Source organism: Alexandromys fortis, unplaced genomic scaffold, assembly GCF_014885135.2.
Source record: "Alexandromys fortis isolate MF-2015 unplaced genomic scaffold, M_Fortis_MF-2015_v1.1 scaffold_84, whole genome shotgun sequence".
In the NCBI taxonomy this organism is placed as follows: domain Eukaryota; kingdom Metazoa; phylum Chordata; class Mammalia; order Rodentia; family Cricetidae; genus Alexandromys; species Alexandromys fortis.
In genome coordinates, this window is record NW_026068017.1 from 506,384 (window position 1) to 525,623 (window position 19,240).

Sequence of the window (19,240 nt, forward strand, 5' to 3'; positions counted from 1 at the left end):
GGGCAGGCGGATCTCTGTGAGTTTGAGGTCTACAAGAGCTTGTTCCAGGACAGTCTCCAAAGCCACAGAGAAACCCTGACTCGAAAAATAAAAAAAAAAAAAAAAAAAGAATGGAAGGACAGAATAGACTACATAGAGAAACCTCAAGTCAAAATTATATTATAATAATAATAATATAAATAATGATGATGATTTCAAATTCAGGTCTCTCTTCATGGAGTTCTCACCCCTCTTGAGTCTCACTCAAGAAAAGCAAAACTAAAAATCATAAATCCCATGTCTTCCCTAAACTCTAGTTTATACCAGAAAGTTGACATAAAATTCAAAAAGAAGCTCCCAAGTTCAAAGAAAAAACCCCGGGGCCTGAGGAGATGCCTCAGCAAAGTACTTGATGTGTGCATGAGACCAGCAGGTGCAGCAGCATTACACATCTGTAAGTCGTGCTGGGTAGGGAGTGCTCTGGGGCTCGCTGACCAGGCAATCGAAGACCCCTCCCACAAGACAGTGGTGGAGGTCTGCCTGTGTTGCTTGATTGCCATGGGCCCTTAGGAATACACTGGATGGTCCCTGCAACCCAGTCATGAACACCCGGAGGATTCTCAGCTGTGCTCACTCAGCTCCCAGTGGGTCTCTTGACTTTTGTCAGGGACAATAGAAGCCCACAACCTCTAAAGGAATGCTTACCCCTCGGAAGAAGAAGTAGACTCCTCCCAACACAGACAGGATCTCTCCAGTGACTCGGAAATAGTCTCCAATGGTGTTCCTCAGCTTATAGGGGGGCTGTGAGGCACAGAGAGGCCAGAGAGCTTATGGGGGGAGGGGCTGTGAGGCACAGAGAGGCCAGAGAGCTTATAGGGGGGCTGTGAGGCACAAAGAGGCCAGCGAGTTTATAGGGGGGCTGTGAGGCACAGAGAGGCCAGCGAGCTTATAGGGGGGCTGTGAGGCACAGAGAGGCCAGTGAGCTTATAGGAGGGCTGTGAGACACAGAGAGGCCAGCGACTCCACTCACTCACTCATTGACCCAGTCAGCAAACATTCACCAGGGCAGCCAGGTACCCAGCCTTACAGTTCAGACTTGGCCCTGCCTAGGAGACAGGCCTCCCTCCATTGAAAGAGAGAAGCAGAGGCCTGGCAAAGTGATTCCATGGAAACCTGAGAACTGAATTTGGTCCCCAGAACCCATGATGGAAGGACAGAACTGATTCCAAACAGTTGTTTGTTTCCAGTCCTGATCTCTGCATGTGCACTATGACACGTGCTTGCGCGCGTGCTCGTGTGTGTGTGTGTGTGTGTGTGTGTGTCACATACATACATCACAACAACAACAACAACCAATAAACAACGAGGTACTAGGGGAACATCTGCAAGAAGATCCCTCTGTGGGCCTGCTTGCCTGAGTCTCTGGGTACCAGAGGATCCTTGCAGGGCTGTGCTGTCTCCCAAGCAATGTCCCTTCCCAGGGTTCTGAGTGGACGGGAGCAGGGGACAGGGTAGGTGGACCTGGTGCACTGGAATCCCGTTCTCCCCACAGCCTGTGGTGTCCTCCACACCCATGCACACCACCCTCGTGTCACAGCCATTTTCTGGGAGGATCCCCTCGACGCTTTGCCAGCACTAGCTCACTCCCTCGTCTCACTTATTAGCAGACTTCTCTCTCTAACAATGTGTGTGTCCCTTCTTTTGTTGTTTTGTTATGATGCTGGAGTGTTGGGAACCAAACCCAAGGCCTTGCACATCCTAGGCAAGCCCTACGCCTCTGAGCTATACCCATTATCAATTTTCTTTTCTTTTCAAATGAAGTCACTAAATGTCCTTTATACACAGATAGAACTCAAGCTTTTAAACTAAATTTACAGGTACAGAGGGTAGAAAATTGGTGATCTGGGTATTAAATGAGAAGGTTCAATTCAGAAACATAATGGAATCTCTGGCTCAGAAGAGAGTAGAGTCTCATCCTAAACTGAACTGAGAGATGGAACCCAGCCTGGCACAAAAGAAATACTCAAGGGCATAGGTCTAAGGAGCATATTTGTAACAAGCAGGCAAGTCCAACAGTGCAGGCCAGCAGGTAGCAATGGAATTGGGGCTTGTACCATCCTATGACCTACAGACACCCAGGGGCAACTCCCCAGTCCTGAATCCTCATACTCAGGAGCCTCAAGACTCACGTGCTCAACCTCCCAGAACCATGGACTTAAAAGACAAAGTCCGGGCACAGGCCAGCCTGCAAAAGGGGAAACCAAGGGCAGGAAGCAAGGCTCTCCAAGCAGCCTTTCTACCTCTCAGTGAGCTAGGAAGGGGTGGCAGGCAAGGTCTGGACCTGGAGCCAATAGCATCTCAGGAGAGTACCCCACCCCAACCCCCAGATAGGGCCCGTGCTCCTGTCCGCACCAAGCCTTCCACAGGCCGATAGTAGGCAGCCGTGGTGAAGACGATCATATATAAGCAGTAGACGAAGAAGTTGAAGTAGAAGATGCGCTTGACAAATCTGTCCCACTTGTCCTGTAGGAGTCTGTTCAAAGGTTCCACCAGAAGCATGTCATGGCGGTTCTATGGGAGCAGAGAGAAGTGAGGCTCACTCTTGCACCAGCAACTACCTGAATAGCTACACCAGCCCACCGCACTCCTCACACCTGTGCAGCCCATACAGTCAAGGAAGAATGCCCCCTCAGCCCGCCAAGCAACCAAGGGTCCCCAGAGGTCTGAACCGCTGTACAGCCAGGGCCTTGGGCTGGCCCCAGCTCTGCTGCGGTTCCTTGAGTGACCCACCCTCTTAACTTCAGTGTCTCCGTGAGTACGCTGACTGGGAAGAAACTGGACAAGGCCTAAGACAGTGGTTCTCAACCTGGGGGTCAAACAATCCTTTCACAGGGGTGGCCTATGACCATCAGAAACCACAGACATTTATGTTACGATTCATAACAGTAGCAAAATTAAAGTTATGAAGTAGCAATGAAAATAACTTTATGGTTGGGGGGGGTCACCACAACATATGGTTGGGAGGGTCGCAGCGTTAGGAAGGTTGAGAATCACCACTCTAAGTGCTCAAGCAAGACTTCGGCATTTCCCGCATTCCAATCCCATTATCTCTAGCAACTGGACCTCTTCACTCCCAGAGCAAGAGGATGATTCTTGGGGGACAGTGGGGGTTGTTTCTACACTCTTCACTTCTCATGTTTGCAGCCCTGGGTCAGGCAGAGGTGGTAATTACCTATGCATGATACATGAAGGAACCTAAGAGGCCTGACCTAGAGCAGGCCTGTCCTGGTGCCTACACTGTCATTTGAAGTAGGCTTTAGGCAAAGCCTCACATCCAAAGGCTTGAAGGCTCACGGGACCTAGGATGTAGAACAGATGAACCCAAGGCAGCTTGCTCTCGCCTCCTGCTTTGTGTTTGAGGCCCCGTTGTGCGACTCCTTGAATACTTTGGGGATGGAAAGCTCCTCACTCCCTCACTCCAGAGCTTCTATGGGGTGCTAACCGCAGGGGTGATCTGTTATTGGCATACATTTAGTCATCTCTGCCTTCCACCAGAAGCAGATTGGCCCCAAGATTAGTCCACACTCCAATCCCCAGAAAAAAAGTGGGGACAAGAATTGTTGGTGGCTGCCCCAGAGCTTTCTCTCCTCCAGATTAAATTCCTCAGTCTGTAGTGAGGGCATTCCCTTTTCAGACCACCCTATAAGAACTCAGAAGTCAGATTTAGCATGGCAGCCCATGTGGGGCTGACAGGACAAACTAGACCAGGCCTCACCTTTCTTGGACTCTGATCATATAACTACAGCTTCATCCTGTGAAGCGCTATGGTAGTCCCTCACTGCCTCCACTGAAGTCTGCTTCTGGAGCCTGGAGTGTCACTCTAGGAAGAGGGGACAGGTGAGGTGGCCTTCCACCCAATGAAGGTAGGCTAGTACTCAGTAATGCTTCACTTGGAGCCAGAAATATTGAATAGAATGCCATCCTCAGTACACAAAAGTAACCTCTAGATAAAGGACCCACAATGAAATTCCCTACAAATGAGAGGGAAGAGAACAGAGAAGGGCCGCTGTGTGACTCTGTAAAGAACAGGCCTTCAGAGCACAGCACACAATCCAGAAGCCAAAAAAGAAAAAGAGCAACCAGCTTAACCCTATCAGAATGAAAACCGTTCATAAGTAAAGGGTGCTGTAAAAGCCAAGAGACATACGGGGAGGAGAAGCAACACCACTCGGCAGCAGGAGAGAAAAGGTTGATGACTCATTGGGAAGCGAGAGGTCTATAAACCAGAATAAGCCAGCAAACAGTCCTGTAAACCTTAGGAGACCCACCAAGGTACAAAAGGCCAGTAAATGCATAACAATGTCCCGCCTCATCGCAGGGTGGGTCGACCCACGACTTACATACAGTCCTAGCACTTTGGAGGGAGGAGGGTCAGGAGTTCAGAGCTGGCCTGGGCTGCATAGCCCTGCCCCGTCTCGAAAAACAAGAAGAAATAGGGTGGGCATACTTTTTGATTTGGAGACAGCAATTTCATGTGTCTTTCACTGAAAAATCCCCAGGCTCGTGTCAGTGGCCTGCCGTGTGGTGAGCAGCTGCAAACAACTTGACCGTCCTGTAGGAGGGACACTGGGCAACAGCTTTAAACAGGCAGATACCTGGGTGCTGATATAAAGCTAACTACAGCACACACCAATGAGTTAAAACAACTGCTTATCCTACAGGGTGTATAGTATGAGCCCATTCACACAAATAAAAAAACTCTCTGAAGCTTTTCACACGGTATCGAAGGGAGCTGTCTTTACCGCTGTACTTCTGAAATGTTCTCATTTTTATGAGCGAATGGCTATCATTCGTTTGCTAAGGGAAACATTATGGAAAGGAGGAGGGGCAAGACTGCAGGACACAGGCTCCTAACAGCAGCGTTTCATGTGAGAGACGAGATGGATGGAGCTTGAGCAAGGGCCTTGGCCACTCACAGGGGTCTCGCTGCTGCTGTAGGCGATCACCTCCAGAACTGAGTTCTTCTCGCAGGTGTCGATGCAGGACAGGTCATAAAGGGAGGAGTGCACAGGCCCATAGGCCCATTCCGTGAACTTCCTGGACAGGTGCCGGCACTCAGGTTCGTGGATCTCCCTCTGGAGAATGTAAGCCAAGACCTGTGGCAGGTAGGAGAGCCCTATCAGGTCAGTCAGGGCCAGGCCACAGCCTGCTTCCCCATGCAGGCTCTGAGCTCCTCTGAAAAATGCACTCAGCTTCCCACCTCCACCAGGAACCCAACCCAAGCCCCAGCAACTAGTTAGATCCACTAACTAGCTGCCTCTAGTCCCAGCTGCATTACACCAGGGCCTCAAGATTTACAGTCCTCCTTCTGTGAAGGACGGTGGTGGCCCCTTTTAGAAAACTTCCAGCCGGAAGGAAATAATCAAAGTCTAAGGAAGCAATAAGCCAGTCCTGATCGTTTGTGGCTGTACTCACAGCACTCAGAAGGCTGGGACAGGAGGATCACTGCAACTTTGAGACCAGCCTAGTCTTAAATGGGCAAGGATAGCTTCCCAGTATCTCTACTATTGAGAAAGCCCCTCCCCTCCAATTCAAGCAGCCCCAGACACATCATCAGCCTTACCTGACATCATTCATAGGACCCTGATTTGGCTGGGGCCTGGTCTACCTAGTCTGCTCCAAGCTTCCCCCTTAGGACCCTCCTTATATTCCAAAATTCTCACTCACCCTAGTAAAATAACAATCAGCCTCTTCTCTCAACCTAGGCTACACACACACACACACACATCCCTGCTTGATGGTTTCTGCTCACAGCTCCTCTGACTCACACTAACAGCCCCATTAGCTGGTGGAATTAGAGTCCGGTACACACAGTTCTCTATCCAGACCCCCTCCCTGCCTGATAATAGCAGCTCCAGCCAAAGCACCCACCCTACCCCAATCTTCCCAGTGCTAGCTGCCAAAGCTAGTGGAGTGAGCCCCTTTTTGTTGGTGAGTTCTTCCAGCTTCAGGGTGGGGTGGAGCTTGGCCCCCAGGATCAGGATCTCGTTGTACATGTTTGTCACGAACTTGGTGTTGTCAGCTGTATTATCTGCCACCTCCACCAGGGCATGTAACACCGTGTTGCCCACCGAATCCCGGGCACTGATGTCTGCTGGCTGCCAGGAGTTCTGCAGCAGGAACTTCACAATGGCCAGCTGGTTGGTGCACGCGGCCAGCGACAGAGGTAGCTCACCTGCAGCCAACACAGGGTCCTCAGTGGGGCCCCAGGAATGAGACTGGCTAGTCCCTGAATGACTGGGCCTCTAGCTCCCTTGTGTATGCCACATGGGCCTCCCTACCAAAGTAGAAGCCAGGCCGCCCTTTGGTTTTCTTGAAGAAGTCTCCATTGGCCGCAGCCTGGACGTCTGCTCCGTTCTCTACCAAGAGGGTCACCAGTGCCATGTTTCGCCTCTCAATGGCAATGTGCAGTGCTGTCTGGCCTACAGAGGGAAGCTCAGTTAGCCTTGTGATTAAGGCCCAGAGAGATGTACCCCCCAGAGAAGGCCCCTAGCAGGTAGCAACTGTGGAAGAAGCACATAGAAAACGCCAGCCTCACAGTGGGAGGCCAGGATCCACAAATGAGGCCAGGAAAAACGTGAAGCAGGAACAGAACAGAAAATACCGAGTTGCAAAAGAGAGGAGACAGAGGGAGATAGGAGGGAAGGACAGACAGCAGAAGAGCAGCAGCGATTCCAGGAAGGAGACTGATCAGAACCAGAATGGGGCAACCCCCTCAGGGCGTGGGTGTGCTGTAGCTGCACCAGGCCACCCCCCACCTCACCCTTGTAGTAGCTGTCTGTGTAGCTGGCATTGACAAACTGCTACAGGCTGCCGGTCTGCCGTGCGACATCCAGGAGCAGAGCGATGGTATCATTCTGCCCGTTGTGCAAGTTGAGCATAGCTTTTAGCAAACAGGTCTTTCCTGTCTCTGGGTCTGAAGGGCAGAGAGAGGGTCAAAACCAGGCCAGGGCTGGAAAATGGCCCCCTCCTGGGAAGCCAGCCCTCACAGGGCCACCTTTGAATTCGCTGTCAGTCAGGCGCTTCTTGCTCTTTTGCAGAAAGGGCAGCAGACTCTCCAACTCCTGGCAGTTACTCTGAGCCACAGCATCGAAGATGCTCCTGCGGTCATAGAGCCTGGGGGGCTTCTCCACACCGACACCGGTGGAGACAGAGTCCTGGGATGCCTGCCTGGGAAATAAATTACACCCTCAACTCAGTCCCTGCTCTGCCCTGAAGCCTTTGGGGCTTCTGAAGCCCCAAGGCAAACCAGACAGTTTAGGAAACAAATCTAATGGGGATCCTGGGGCACAACTGTCCATCCCATCCTGCCCCTGACCTGTCTATAGAGAGACTGGAGAAAGTCTTGGCTATTGTCACCTCTTCTACCCAGTCCACTTGCCTTCCTTCTGGGGCTCAGAAGACAGAATCCTAGAGGGTAAGGAGGGTTGGCTTGGCTTCTGATGAATGAAGCCACCTTGTGACTCCTGGCCTTGCCTCAGAGGAGGTAGGAAAGCTGATAGGTTCTTCCCCTGAGGTGTTTGTCTTCTTAGTCCACAAGATCCTAACCTTGACTTTGAAGTCTAAGTTTTTGGGTCTGGTGAGCATTCAGGGCCTGGAAATCTAGCATATGCTGGCAGCTGGGATCAGTATACACACTCTGACACCTGTGACTGTGTGTCCAGTGAGGGTACAAGAGTGTGGGCCAGACCACCTCTGAAGGCTCCCCAGCTCCCCAGTTCTGTGACTTTTAACCCAGAAGCAAGACCGCTCTGAGGAGTTAGCCCATGGCTGGGACTGCCACAGGTGGAACCACTTGGGTCTTGGAAAGGAAGGACCTCCAGATTTACCTGACACAGGCAGGCCCATCCCCAGGCCTCTGGATAGTGACAACAGAGCTGACGGTGATGATAGGGCAGGAGGCCAGTCCGCCTTCCTCATAAGGGCAATCCATAGGGGAGGCCTCCTCTGAGTCACCCTTCCCAAAAAGCCGGGTGCGACTCCTGGTCGTGAAGATGTGGGGCTTGGCTGGAGATGGCCTGGAGTTAAGGTCTCTGTCGGGAGGGTCCAGGCAGGAGTTCTCTTGAAGTGGGTGCTCAGACTCCCCAGAGTCTAAGCCATCCCATTTCTTCATCTTTCCCAGATCCTCTGTGGCCCAATGTGCAGCCTGTGGGTTAGCCACAAAGATGAGGTCTGTGCCCATCTGGGGGACCGCAACTTCTCATCCCCTCCCCGCTCTCCTTGTCAAGACTCCCATGAAGCAGGACACTGCAAAAGCCCAATTAGTATTGCCCTGCAGAAGCAAAGCTTTTAGGGCTGTGCCTTCCACTCCAGCAGCCCTGGGGAAACAGAACTGTACTGCCCACGGGGTCCTGTGGCCACAGTGGTCAAGCTCCCCACCTTACAGCCAGCAAGCCCTGAGGCTGAGGTCAGAAGCCTCCCACCCCTGAGATTATCTGGGGCTCAGCTGCCTGGTTTGTTCTTCCTGCCTCTGCATACCACATTAGAGAAAGGACGTGGAGGAACTCAGTAGTGAGACCAACGGGTTGACCAAGCCCCAAGGAGCCAGGCAGTCCATGTTCGTGGAAGATGGTGATGCCCCCGTCTGTGCTGTATAAACTCGTGTGCCGAGTGCCAACAGTCACACGTACCACCTCCCTTTGCCCTTCCACACAGCTGCAGCAACCAAGTGTCAGGAGGGGGCTGATGTGGGCAGCATGTACGCAAGCCTTGGGTCATTTCTGTGAAACTGGTGTATTTCCAGCATCTCAGCCTATGCTTTGTGGCATCATTTGCTGTGGGGTTGGCAGGTGTTCTAGACCTGAACCTCTAAACATAAGCTAGTTGCTCAGGTGGGTGCTCTCCACTTAAGTGGGGACCAACACTCTTTCCCACCCCATCTCCCATGGTCCCCCTCCACCTGCTGACCATCCTGCTCCCTGGTGCCCAGGTCTCTCCTGGATCAGGGGCCTTTGCTCCCATGGTGCCACCAGATGGAGTGTTTTCCCCTCCCCTTCCCTGCCCAAATATTCCCACCTTTCAAATGCCTTCTCCCCTCAGGACCCAACACGGGTCTGCCCACATCCACAAAGCCCCCCCCCATTCCCTGATCATTCAGAGAGGCCAAGCTCCTGCCTAGCCATCCTGATAGCCCTTTTAGCACAGTCTGCCTTAGAGTCAGCTATATCTGTCTACCTACTTGACTCCTCCCATGCCCTGTGACCTGATGTGTCCCTTCATACCAAGGCTCAGGGACCATCAAGGAAGAAGAGGCAGAGAGTTTGCAAGGGCCAAGGGTCAGGAGGAAAATGAAACACTGTCTTCAGGACAAGACAGGGCTGCTGCCCTGGTGGACTCTCAGCAGCTGCAGTTTTCCATACAAGACCGATTCAACCCACACTGAAGAGCGAGGGCTCGGGAGGCTCCATCCCTAACTCTGAGTTATTGCTAGTCGGTGGCTGCTGAGGAGCGAAAAGTTGGTTTTCTTCCGGAGTGTGGCCCCTGGTAGGTTGCCTGTACTCTGGTGGATGATCCCATATCTATGCGCATCAGGGGTTCACGCAGGAGGCATGGGCAGGAAACACGGAGCACAGTGAGGCTAAGAGGATAGATGTGATCAAAGTGCATTGTGCTTGTGTGTGAAATTCTCAAAGAATAAATTCGAAGACCTATTTTTAGAAAAGGAAAGGCTGTGCTGGACTCTGGAAATCAGAGCGATCAGACCCAGGCTGTCATCCGTCTCAGATCACAGTCCGTTAGGGAAACGAGCAGCCCAGACGCATCTCCATGCTGGAAAGCAGCCACTGACAGAGGCTGAGGAGGTCTCTCGAGTCCTGCATTTCCAAGGGAAAGTTCAGGCAGCACAAACCCTGAGCACATGGCCAGGCCAGGCCCGCGAATCGGCTGCAGACTAATATTCACAACCAAGAAAAACAAAATGAGGGCCCCTGACCAGTTCCAACCTGTGCCTGGAAGAGCATAGCTGCTTCCCCTGCTGGTCTGCTCTCGGGAGCACCTCAGGCTGTGGGATCCGTCAGAGCCACTGCCACAGAGAGTGCTCCCAGACACAGAAAACCCTCTTTTAACCACTCCTCCTGTGCTCAGCTTGCCATTCAGCCCCATCTGCACTGTGCTGCAGCTCAGACAGGAGACAGGGGAACAATAGAACCGGAAGCTGCAGGCCTAGAAGGCCAAGGAACAGGCTGGAAACATGATTAGGCAGGCGGCAGGAAGCCAAGCAAAGGTTTGGAATTACGGAGTCGGGTGCTGCTGTAGGCTTTCGAAAGACAGTTTCCTGCCAAGGACCTGTTGTTCGTAGTCTGGGGAGGCTGTAGTGATTTTAAAAGCTCAGCATGGTGTGGGGTGTGACTCAGTGGTGGAACGGTACTGAACGTACATGAAGCCCTGGGTTCCATTCCCAGTGCAACAAAAATCTACTAAAAATAAATAAATGATAGGCACAGGGGACAAATGAGAATAAGCATGGTCAGTATATTTGAGCACATCCTATGGTCAACAAATTCACCTACATTCACCTAATTCTTGCATCTCTAAGAGGTAAATCTTTCCCAGATGTGGAAGCTAGAGCCAGAGAGGTTACGTTGTTTCCCAGATGTCACACAGTGACCAGGAGGAGCCCGGATTTGACTGAGAGCATCTCTAGCACTCTGCCACCTCTCTGACTCCAGAAGAAGTCCAGACGGAAAGAGGTTGCTTTAGGTTTGGGACTCCAGACAGAAGTCCCAAACCTAAAGCAACCTCCTGATCAAGCAAGTATCCCAAGGTCCCCCAATCCCCAAACAAAGTACAGAAAGGTTCATGGCCAATGCCTCACCCTCTCCAGAATGTCCGTGGCTGACCCTTGGATAACGCTGGCTGCAAACCCAAGACTAAAGCAATCCTGATGAGCTGAACCACTCGACAAGAGAGATGCTACCAGCAGGACTCTCCATGAACTTTGCAGCAAGGTTCTTGGCTGGGTCTTTGCCTCTTCCTTGGACTGATCCCAATCTAACCAAACCGGGAACTGGGATGCAGCCCACAAGTCACTGAGAATCATCACCGCACTTTCTGCATCCAGTTCCCCTTGGAAACTAAGCTTCTCCCAGTCTAAGGGTAAGATGATTAGTGGGGCAGCAGGGGAGGACGGAGGGCATTGGCAAAGGAAGGGAAGGGACTGGGACAAAATAGTCTGTCATAGCCATGACTAAAGTATGTCTGGACATGAGCCCCATAGGGATGCCCCAGTCACAGAAGAAGGTGTTATAGTGACCCAGGGAATTCAGCCATGCTTTCTGCAGACACTTGTTGGTTTTCTGATGGAGGTAGGAGGTCTGGTTCATGCCAGGGCCATGAACTCATGATGCACTCCAGGGCTGTCTTGAAAACACACCCTCTGAGACCCACTTTAACTCTGGGTCTGCATTTCCTTGCCGATGGATGGAGAGTATCCCTCCTTTCTCTCCAGACCATGGGGGCATTCTGGGGGGGGGTGCTTCTCCCACTTGCCTCTGTGCCCCAAACCTCCCTCCCATTAAGACCTTGAGAGCATCTCCGTCTGGCTGCCTGTGATTTTGAGAAGCTGAGAAAGGATGGTCAGCTACATCACGCCCATTTCTACCCGGCCCAAGCATCAACTCAGGAAAGACAGAGAACTGAGCAGGGCTTCCTATGTATACCAGGAAGGAAGGACAGAGGGGCTCTGCTAAGAACAGAGAGGAACCAGCACAAGAAGCCAGGCTGCCCCCACCCAGCCCTACACCTCTCTGTACAGAGGCCAGCACACTGACCGCATCCAGCTATGCACAAACCTCTGGCCTCTACAATAGTAGCAGCCTCCTCATCCCTGCTGTAGGAGCCAACGTAAGAACGATGGTACTAACAGCGCCTCTTGCAGGGACCCACTCAGTCGAATTAAGTGTGTGGCACTGTCACTTCAGCCCCCTCCCAGCCACCCCTAAGGCAGCCATGGCATGACCCAGTTTTCAGATGGGGCAATTGAGGCCCTCGGAGCCCAGCGGAACCATGCACAGCTGGACAGTGGCAGGCCATCAAGTGGAGAAAGAAACTTACCAGCTAGGTGCAGGCACACCACAATGGAGCAAGTGCGTAGGAGCTGTTCTTCATGGACGAGTCGGGCTGGTGTGTGGTAAGAGTGGCCTTCCTGCCTCTGTGAGGGTCCTTGCCCCTCCCTGGGTCCACAGCAGGGGTGGGCTCTGGGCATACTCTGGCACTCAAGGAAACATTTCCAGCAATGGCAGCAGCTGCTGTTGCCACGGCTCCGATTCCCAAAGGATTCCAAAGCTTTTCCCATCATTTTTGCCCTTTTTCAGAAACCACTTAGCCACCGCCCCGCCTCCAGTCATGCCAGGGCAGAGGTGCACTTAGCCGCCTACAGCCCAGTCCAGTCTGAGCCATGCCTTGTCTCCCAGGGCAGGAAGACTTTCCAAATCATTTTTCTTGTATGTCATGATCTGAGGAGCAGCTTCCCCAAATGACTGTCCTAGCCAGACAGGCAAAATCCAGTGTCCTAAAAGGAGTGTCACCTTGTCTGGAGGCCCTGCCTCCTTCGGGCCTCTGGGTTCTTGAGTACTCAAGTCCAGGGTAGAGGATAGGTTTTGGGGTCTCTAGGTCTTCCAGAACCCAGCCTTACTTGACTGGGGTTCCTCAGTGAACAACAGAACACAAGAGAATGTGTGTGTCGATTTCTTGCGAACCCTAGTGTCGCTCTAACAGCCAGGAGGCAGGTTCATGCATCACACACAGTGGGCAATTAGGACAAGCCCATTCCTTCCCAGATCTGGTCCAGGAAAATCCACCAGCTTTCAGGGATTGCATGCAGGCTGCACCCACAAGCGCCCTGCAGAAGCCACAGGAGCAGCTGCATCTGGGAAGCCAGGGGATGTCAATAAGCCACAGCTCAGACACAGCTACTGCAGGCTTATCTGGAGTAGTACAAAAGCTGTGGCCAGAGTGGAGGCCCTCAGAGTACAGTGACTCCCTAGTCGGTCACTCTACAGAACTGTCACCAAAGGACTTCCCCACACCCACCTCCCAGGCCCTGCAGCAACCCCAGGCAGTGGGTGGGCAGAGACAGTCATACCTAAGTTGCAGGAGAGAAACCTGTGGCACCAAGGTATTAGACAGTTATTCAGGTCACATGACTAGTCCAGGCACGAGATCCAGGCTTAGAAAGTCATTCCATACCACACTCCTCCTCTGTTGCGTATGATTCCCAAGGGCTTGTTCTCATTCTGAAAGTGTGGTAAGATGTCAAGAGTCTGAACTTCACTGTCCTAACCACGGCAAGCACACAGCAGGTGGTCTGCTGTCCAGTCACACCATTGGCATCGCATCCTCCCTCCAGAGCTTCCTCACCTCTCAAGCTGAAACTTTATCTTAAACAAGCCCCCATCCTCTCTGGTCCCTATGTGACCCCCAAAAGGGTCATGACCCACAGGTTGAGTGTAGTAATAGGAGCGGCAGGCTACGTTCCTGGCACCCGGCCGCCCGCACGGCTAGCTTTATACCCGAAATAATTACTTGGAAACTGTATTCTTTTAAACACTGCCTGGCCCATTAGTTCCAGCCTCTTATTGGCTAACTCTTACATATTGATCTAACCCATTTCTAATATTCTGTGTAGCCCCACGGGGTGTGGCTTACCAGGAAAGAACTTAACCTGCGTCTGTGTCGGGTGGGAGAATCATGGCGACTGCCTGACTCGGCTTCTTTCTCCCAGCATTCTGTTCTGTTTACTCCACCATTGTAACTGTAATTCTTGGTTGATAACTGTTTTGTTATATGTAATTTTACTATGTTAAAATGAAAGCCTTCCTTTTTGTTTAGACAGAAAAAGGGGAAATGATGGAGGAGGGTCATCTTTCTATCTGTTGCTTTCATTGGTTAATTAATAAAGAAACTGCTTGGCCTTTGATAGGACAGAAAATTAGGTAGGCGGAGTAAACAGAACAGAATGCTGGGAGAAAGAAGCCGAGTCAGTCAGTCACCATGATTCTCCCACTCCAGACAGATGCAGGTTAAGATCTTTCCTGGTAAGCCAGCTCATGGGGCTACACAGAATATTAGAAATGGGTTAGATCAATATAAAAGAGCTAGCCAATAAAAGGCTGGAACTAATGGGCCAAGCAGTGTTTAAAAGAATACAGTTTCTGTGTAATTATTTCGGGTAAAGCTAGCTAGGTGGCGGGAAGCACCAAGCTCCGCAGCTCCTACTACAGTTGAGATCACTGGTACAAGTGTAGTCAAGTGTGGCAGAGAACCCGACCATATTTGTCTGTTTGTAACTGGCTTCTTCCACCTCGCATGATGTCCTCAAGGTGTCTGGTTTCCTTCCCTTTGGAGACAGTAATATTCCACTGTCTGCCTGCATGTCTGACTTCGCTTGTCCATTCATTGGCTAATGGACACATAGGCTGCTTCTACCTGGTGTTCATTCCCGATCATGCCCTTTTTTTTTCCCCTCAAAATTCGATGGTTTGCATATAGGCATAGGTTCATGTGACCAAAAGGTCACACCCTAACCTGGTCCAACCTCTTAAAGGTCATTGTCTGACAGAGGTCCCCCATCATATTCGTATGCTACGAACACTGGCTTTTTTACTCTTTGTGATTTTAATTCCTCTCATTTTCCAGAAACAAAGTTAAATATAAATTACTGGGCTTTTAAATTTAGAGAGAAAATAAAGGATTTTCTTTTGCTCATATCTGCCCCCGTCCCCTACCTTGTCACCCTCTTTTGATGCCGACTGATCACCTTCCTTCCACTTTCTTGTTTCATTCATACACACGCATGTATGTGTATATATTTAATCCTTGCTATAGCACATGTTAGTTTTCTTATCTCCCATTTGTTCCCCTATGTTTTCTTTCCCCTAAACTGTCCCTTTTCTGTTTTTAATTAAACACATTGAATAAATAAATATATACATATATAATCTTGATTCTATATGTGACAGAAAACATGGTATTTGTATAATATGTTCCATACATTTTCTTGCAAGGAACATGAGCTGGTAGCTGTACCTGTGCGGCTACTTCTTCATGCTGGGGACTAATGAGCAGGGGTCAATGAGCTCCAGGAGACAAGGCAAGCCAGAGGAATTAGTGTTCTCAGAACCACGGCTACTGACTGCTGAGCTGCGTCCGGCCATTAGCCTGAGGTTGTGACTAATTGCTTTATAATGAAAAAAAAAAGATTTGCTTAATGTTTCATGAGTCAGCCGAGCAAGCATCTCTGTAATGAGAATATCTTACTGTCAAAGACTTGCCCTGATGCGTTTCTAACCTTCTGATTTTTCTTAGGTTGGAATGGATTTTATGTTCTAATGTATGCTTAATGTGCTAGGAATTATTTATTCCTAAAACATTTTTTATTAAGCCTCTTTCAATTATTAGTATCTTAGACATTAAGAAGCATGGTGAGTTGAATTTTTTAAAGATAGGTATTTTATTAGCGCATCTTCCTGTGTAAATAAGCAAGGGAGACCTGGTGTGTAATGACTGTGTAAGAATGAATGAAATGGACTAGCCAGTTGCCCATGGCTGAGACAAAGATCAGGTGGGACCTCACGACAGGCTTTGAGAATCTCACAGCAGAACAAGAGGATGAAAAAAGGGCCTCTGCCCACTGGGAGCCCACAGTGGATATGAATCATACATAGACTCACTCACATGGGGCAAGGCCTATAGCAAGCACTTGACTGAGAGGCAGTATCCCTGTTACAGCGGGGAATCCTCTGGAAGATGTGCCACCAGGAAGACTCCATGCCGTAGGCACATGGCCTGTAGGTGGGGCCATAGACGGGGTAGGATTCTGCTTCTCTAGACCATTCCAAATATGAGCAAAAGGCAAGTTAGGGTGAAAGAAAGCAGAGCAGAGAGCACAGGGACCTGATTCAGGAGTTTCTAGTTGGGAAAGAAAGAAAAACACAAAACACAAAAGCTACAGGGTCCGTCTGCAGCTGCAGTCACAGGCCAAGGGAGGTGTGCTGGAGGGGAAGGGTAGGCTGGCATTCACCTCTCTGTCTTGTGGGAGCCAAGCTGCCCATCTCTCTCCAAGCAGTTTTCTAGCCTCTCCTGGGGCTTCCACCTTCTACAGAAGCCACCCTCCCATCCGGTGTCCACACCATCCACACCACCAACCATACGCCTCCATTCCAGGGAGTCCCTGCTCTCTAAACGCCACTGACTTCAGGAGAACACGCCCATCACAGTTTGGCCAGCGCATCCCACCACAACCCGGCAACTTTTCAGCCGACTTGTGCAGATCTTGTCTGATGGATCTGGGATCTGAGGACCTCAAAGAATAGGCCAGACTAGAGGCCAGTGCTGTAGACAGCCTTACTTCAGTTTCAGGGCACTTTATACACGAGTGTAACGAAGAAAGCAATGGTTCAAAAGAAATCATTGAGTTTGAGTTCAGAAAAACATGTGAAGAAACACCAGTAAGCACACACTAAATAATGACATAGCAGCCCTTTCCTAGAACTTTCTCGGGCAGACCAGCTTTAACACAAAAGCTTGACACGTAGTATATATTATATCTGGGAAAACATAAAAGCAAGGCAGAAGGCAATTCAGGGCATGCTGACCAAATTGGGTTCTATAGCTACATTCTGACATCCAACAAGAATGAACATGTCTTATAAATTGAATGTAAATATTTAACACAGGAGGCGCAAAATCACATCCAAGAACAAGCCAGGGAACCAAATACACCTGAGGTAAAAGGCCCTCTGCCGTTTTTCCTGGAGCCCAGTTCTCTCTCCTGGTTCCTTGCCCCAAGGTCATTCTTTTGATTGTGTTCCAACACACAACTCCCATGGCATCTTTTCATTTGCTTTCTGACCAAATTACTTCAGACCCAGTGTCACACTCTGGGTGTGTCAACACTTTAATGTGAACACTTGCCCAGACCCTCTCCCTAGAGTTCCGAAGAGAGTACTGTCTTCCCAGCCCACCATCATCCCCTTGGGTACAGAACCAGGATCGTCCCAGTTCTTGCTTGCTGCCCCACTTAGCCACTCTTCTGAGCCCACCTCCATTCCTGGGTGACATCCCACATCTTCTTACAGAGACCCACAGGTGGACAATGTGCAGACAGTGAGAGACCTTGAAGCACTCAGCCCTAAATGGGCTCCTCGAGGCTCAGGGATCCATGGGAAAGAGGAGGCAGAAAGATGGTAAGAACCAGAGGTCATGGGTGACTCCAAGGAAATGGTGTATGAACTCACAAAGACTGACGGCATGCACAAAACCTGAACTAACCCACGCCAGACAGAATCCTAGCACGGAGAAGGGGGAGAAGACACAAAGTCCCACCCCACCCCCAATCAGAAAACTATTTGCATTGATATCTGCCAGGAGAGGGAAAATGACTTTTCTCCCGGAGAGTGACACTGAGTATGTCAACCACACACCAATGGAGGCCTGTGCACAGGAGCTGCTAACCAACACAAAGCAGACTCCAAGGTCTGTGCAAGTGTGTGTGTGCTTCATGTGTTGTTGTTGCTGTTGTTACAGCTTGGTCCTTTTGTCTTTTGGGGGTTGTTTTGTTGATTTTTGGTTTGTTTCTGTTTGGAGGGAAGAAAAGATGTGAAATGTTGGGTAGGGAGGTGGGGAGGATCTGGGAGAAGTTGGGGGAGGGGGAAGAATATAATAAAACAATATTGGATAAGATTTTAAAGTAATAATAAATACAATAAAAAGAAATACAGTCCGAAATGAGTGGACAAATAAATGAAATGAAGAGAGTAGCCCTGGGGGTTGGACTCACTGCCTTGTGCTTTCAGCTAAGATACCTAGCGACTCGGTTTCTCCATCTGTGAAATGGGGATAGCAATACTCACCTCCTAGATTATAAAGATTAAGCGGGTCAAATAAACAAAACTTACCAGTTCTCACTACACAGCAGGTAACAACAAATATTCATTGTTATTGAAACTCTAAGATTTGGCTGGATGTCCCTTGCATAGAGCTAAGCGACTCCCCCTTCTGGGCATGTAGATTATTGCCACGGTGCTTAGTTTGTCTCCTAGTGACAGAAATCCATCAACACATCAGCCTGCCAGGATTCCCAGGTCCCCCCTGCTGCTGTGGAAGTGAGGCTAGTCTGTTCTGCGTTGGGAACAATGGAAACCTCACAGACGCCATGATTATTGTGGCTGCATAGTCAGGATGAAGTAAGGTCTGCTGTGGTAATAAAACATCCCTCAAAACTCAAAGACAGCAAAGGTTTTTCTCACTCACGGTTGTGTTCTTCACTGACTGGCAAAGACAGAATGCCATATTGCCCTCAGTCAGGGACCCAGGAAGACAGAGTATGTACTCTCTGAAGCACCACCCATCTCCTGGGCAAAGGGAAGAGAGTGTGGCCAAGACAGCTGCTTAAAACTGACACGCATCTATTTCCATTTCCCTGGCCAAAGTCAATCAGATGAGTTTTCTGATCACTCTACGTGCTCCTAAGACGTGAGCATTGCTATCCGGCCTGACGCTAGCAGCCACCTAATTCATCTGAGGAGCAAGCTGACGTCCAGCGTGTTTTGGCACCTTGCAGAAAGGAGGGTTGAAGCGATGGATGGGCTGTAACGTCAGGCCAGAGAAGAGACCCTGACATCTTGCTCAACCCCACCTCCACTGCAGATGGAGGTCACGGGCAGAGGCGCAGCAGCAGGGCATTTAGTCAACAAGCTTGAACTCCAAGGCTCAGCCCTCGAGGGCAGAGCAGACACGTGGCCTAAAAAGGTCACAGAGTTCTAGCGTCATGCTGGCTCCATGGCTTAGAGGACACACATCCAGGTCTTCACCTTATTACATCTACTTATTTATTTAGAACAGGACATGCATGTGCCACTTCACAGGTGTGGAGGTCAGAGGACAATGTGAATCCTAGGGACGCAACTCAAGTCACTGGGCTTGGCAGCAAGTCTGTTTACCCACTGAGGCATCTCACCAGCCCAAGATCTTAATCTTCATGCAAGGCCAGCTGCACCTCAGGAAGCTAAATGATCCTAGAACACTGCTTCTTCAGCTGACAGGGTACCAAGGAGCCCTCTGCCTTTCCACCATTAGGCCTTCCTCAAGGGCTGTGACCTGACTGTCAAGGACACCTGATGGGCTGATCTAAGCCATGTGTCCTTGCCCTGGTGAATATGGAGCAAAGCCTTTTTTTTTTTTTTTTTTTTTTTTTGAGAAAGGG

The 19,240-nt window shown here is 50.3% G+C and overlaps 1 protein-coding gene across 1 annotated transcript in view; it reads right to left on the reverse strand.

The window, feature by feature from the left end:
* Trpv1 (transient receptor potential cation channel subfamily V member 1) overlaps positions 1-8,152 on the reverse strand; it is a 25,031-nt gene extending 16,879 nt beyond the window's left edge. Inside the window, 8 exon segments of the mRNA XM_050162679.1 lie at positions 685-780; positions 2,392-2,550; positions 4,956-5,135; positions 5,916-6,214; positions 6,321-6,461; positions 6,803-6,955; positions 7,037-7,209; positions 7,869-8,152. Of these exon segments, the coding sequence (XP_050018636.1) occupies positions 685-780; positions 2,392-2,550; positions 4,956-5,135; positions 5,916-6,214; positions 6,321-6,461; positions 6,803-6,955; positions 7,037-7,209; positions 7,869-8,152 (1,485 nt within the window).
* Positions 8,153-19,240: the final 11,088 nt, after the last annotated feature.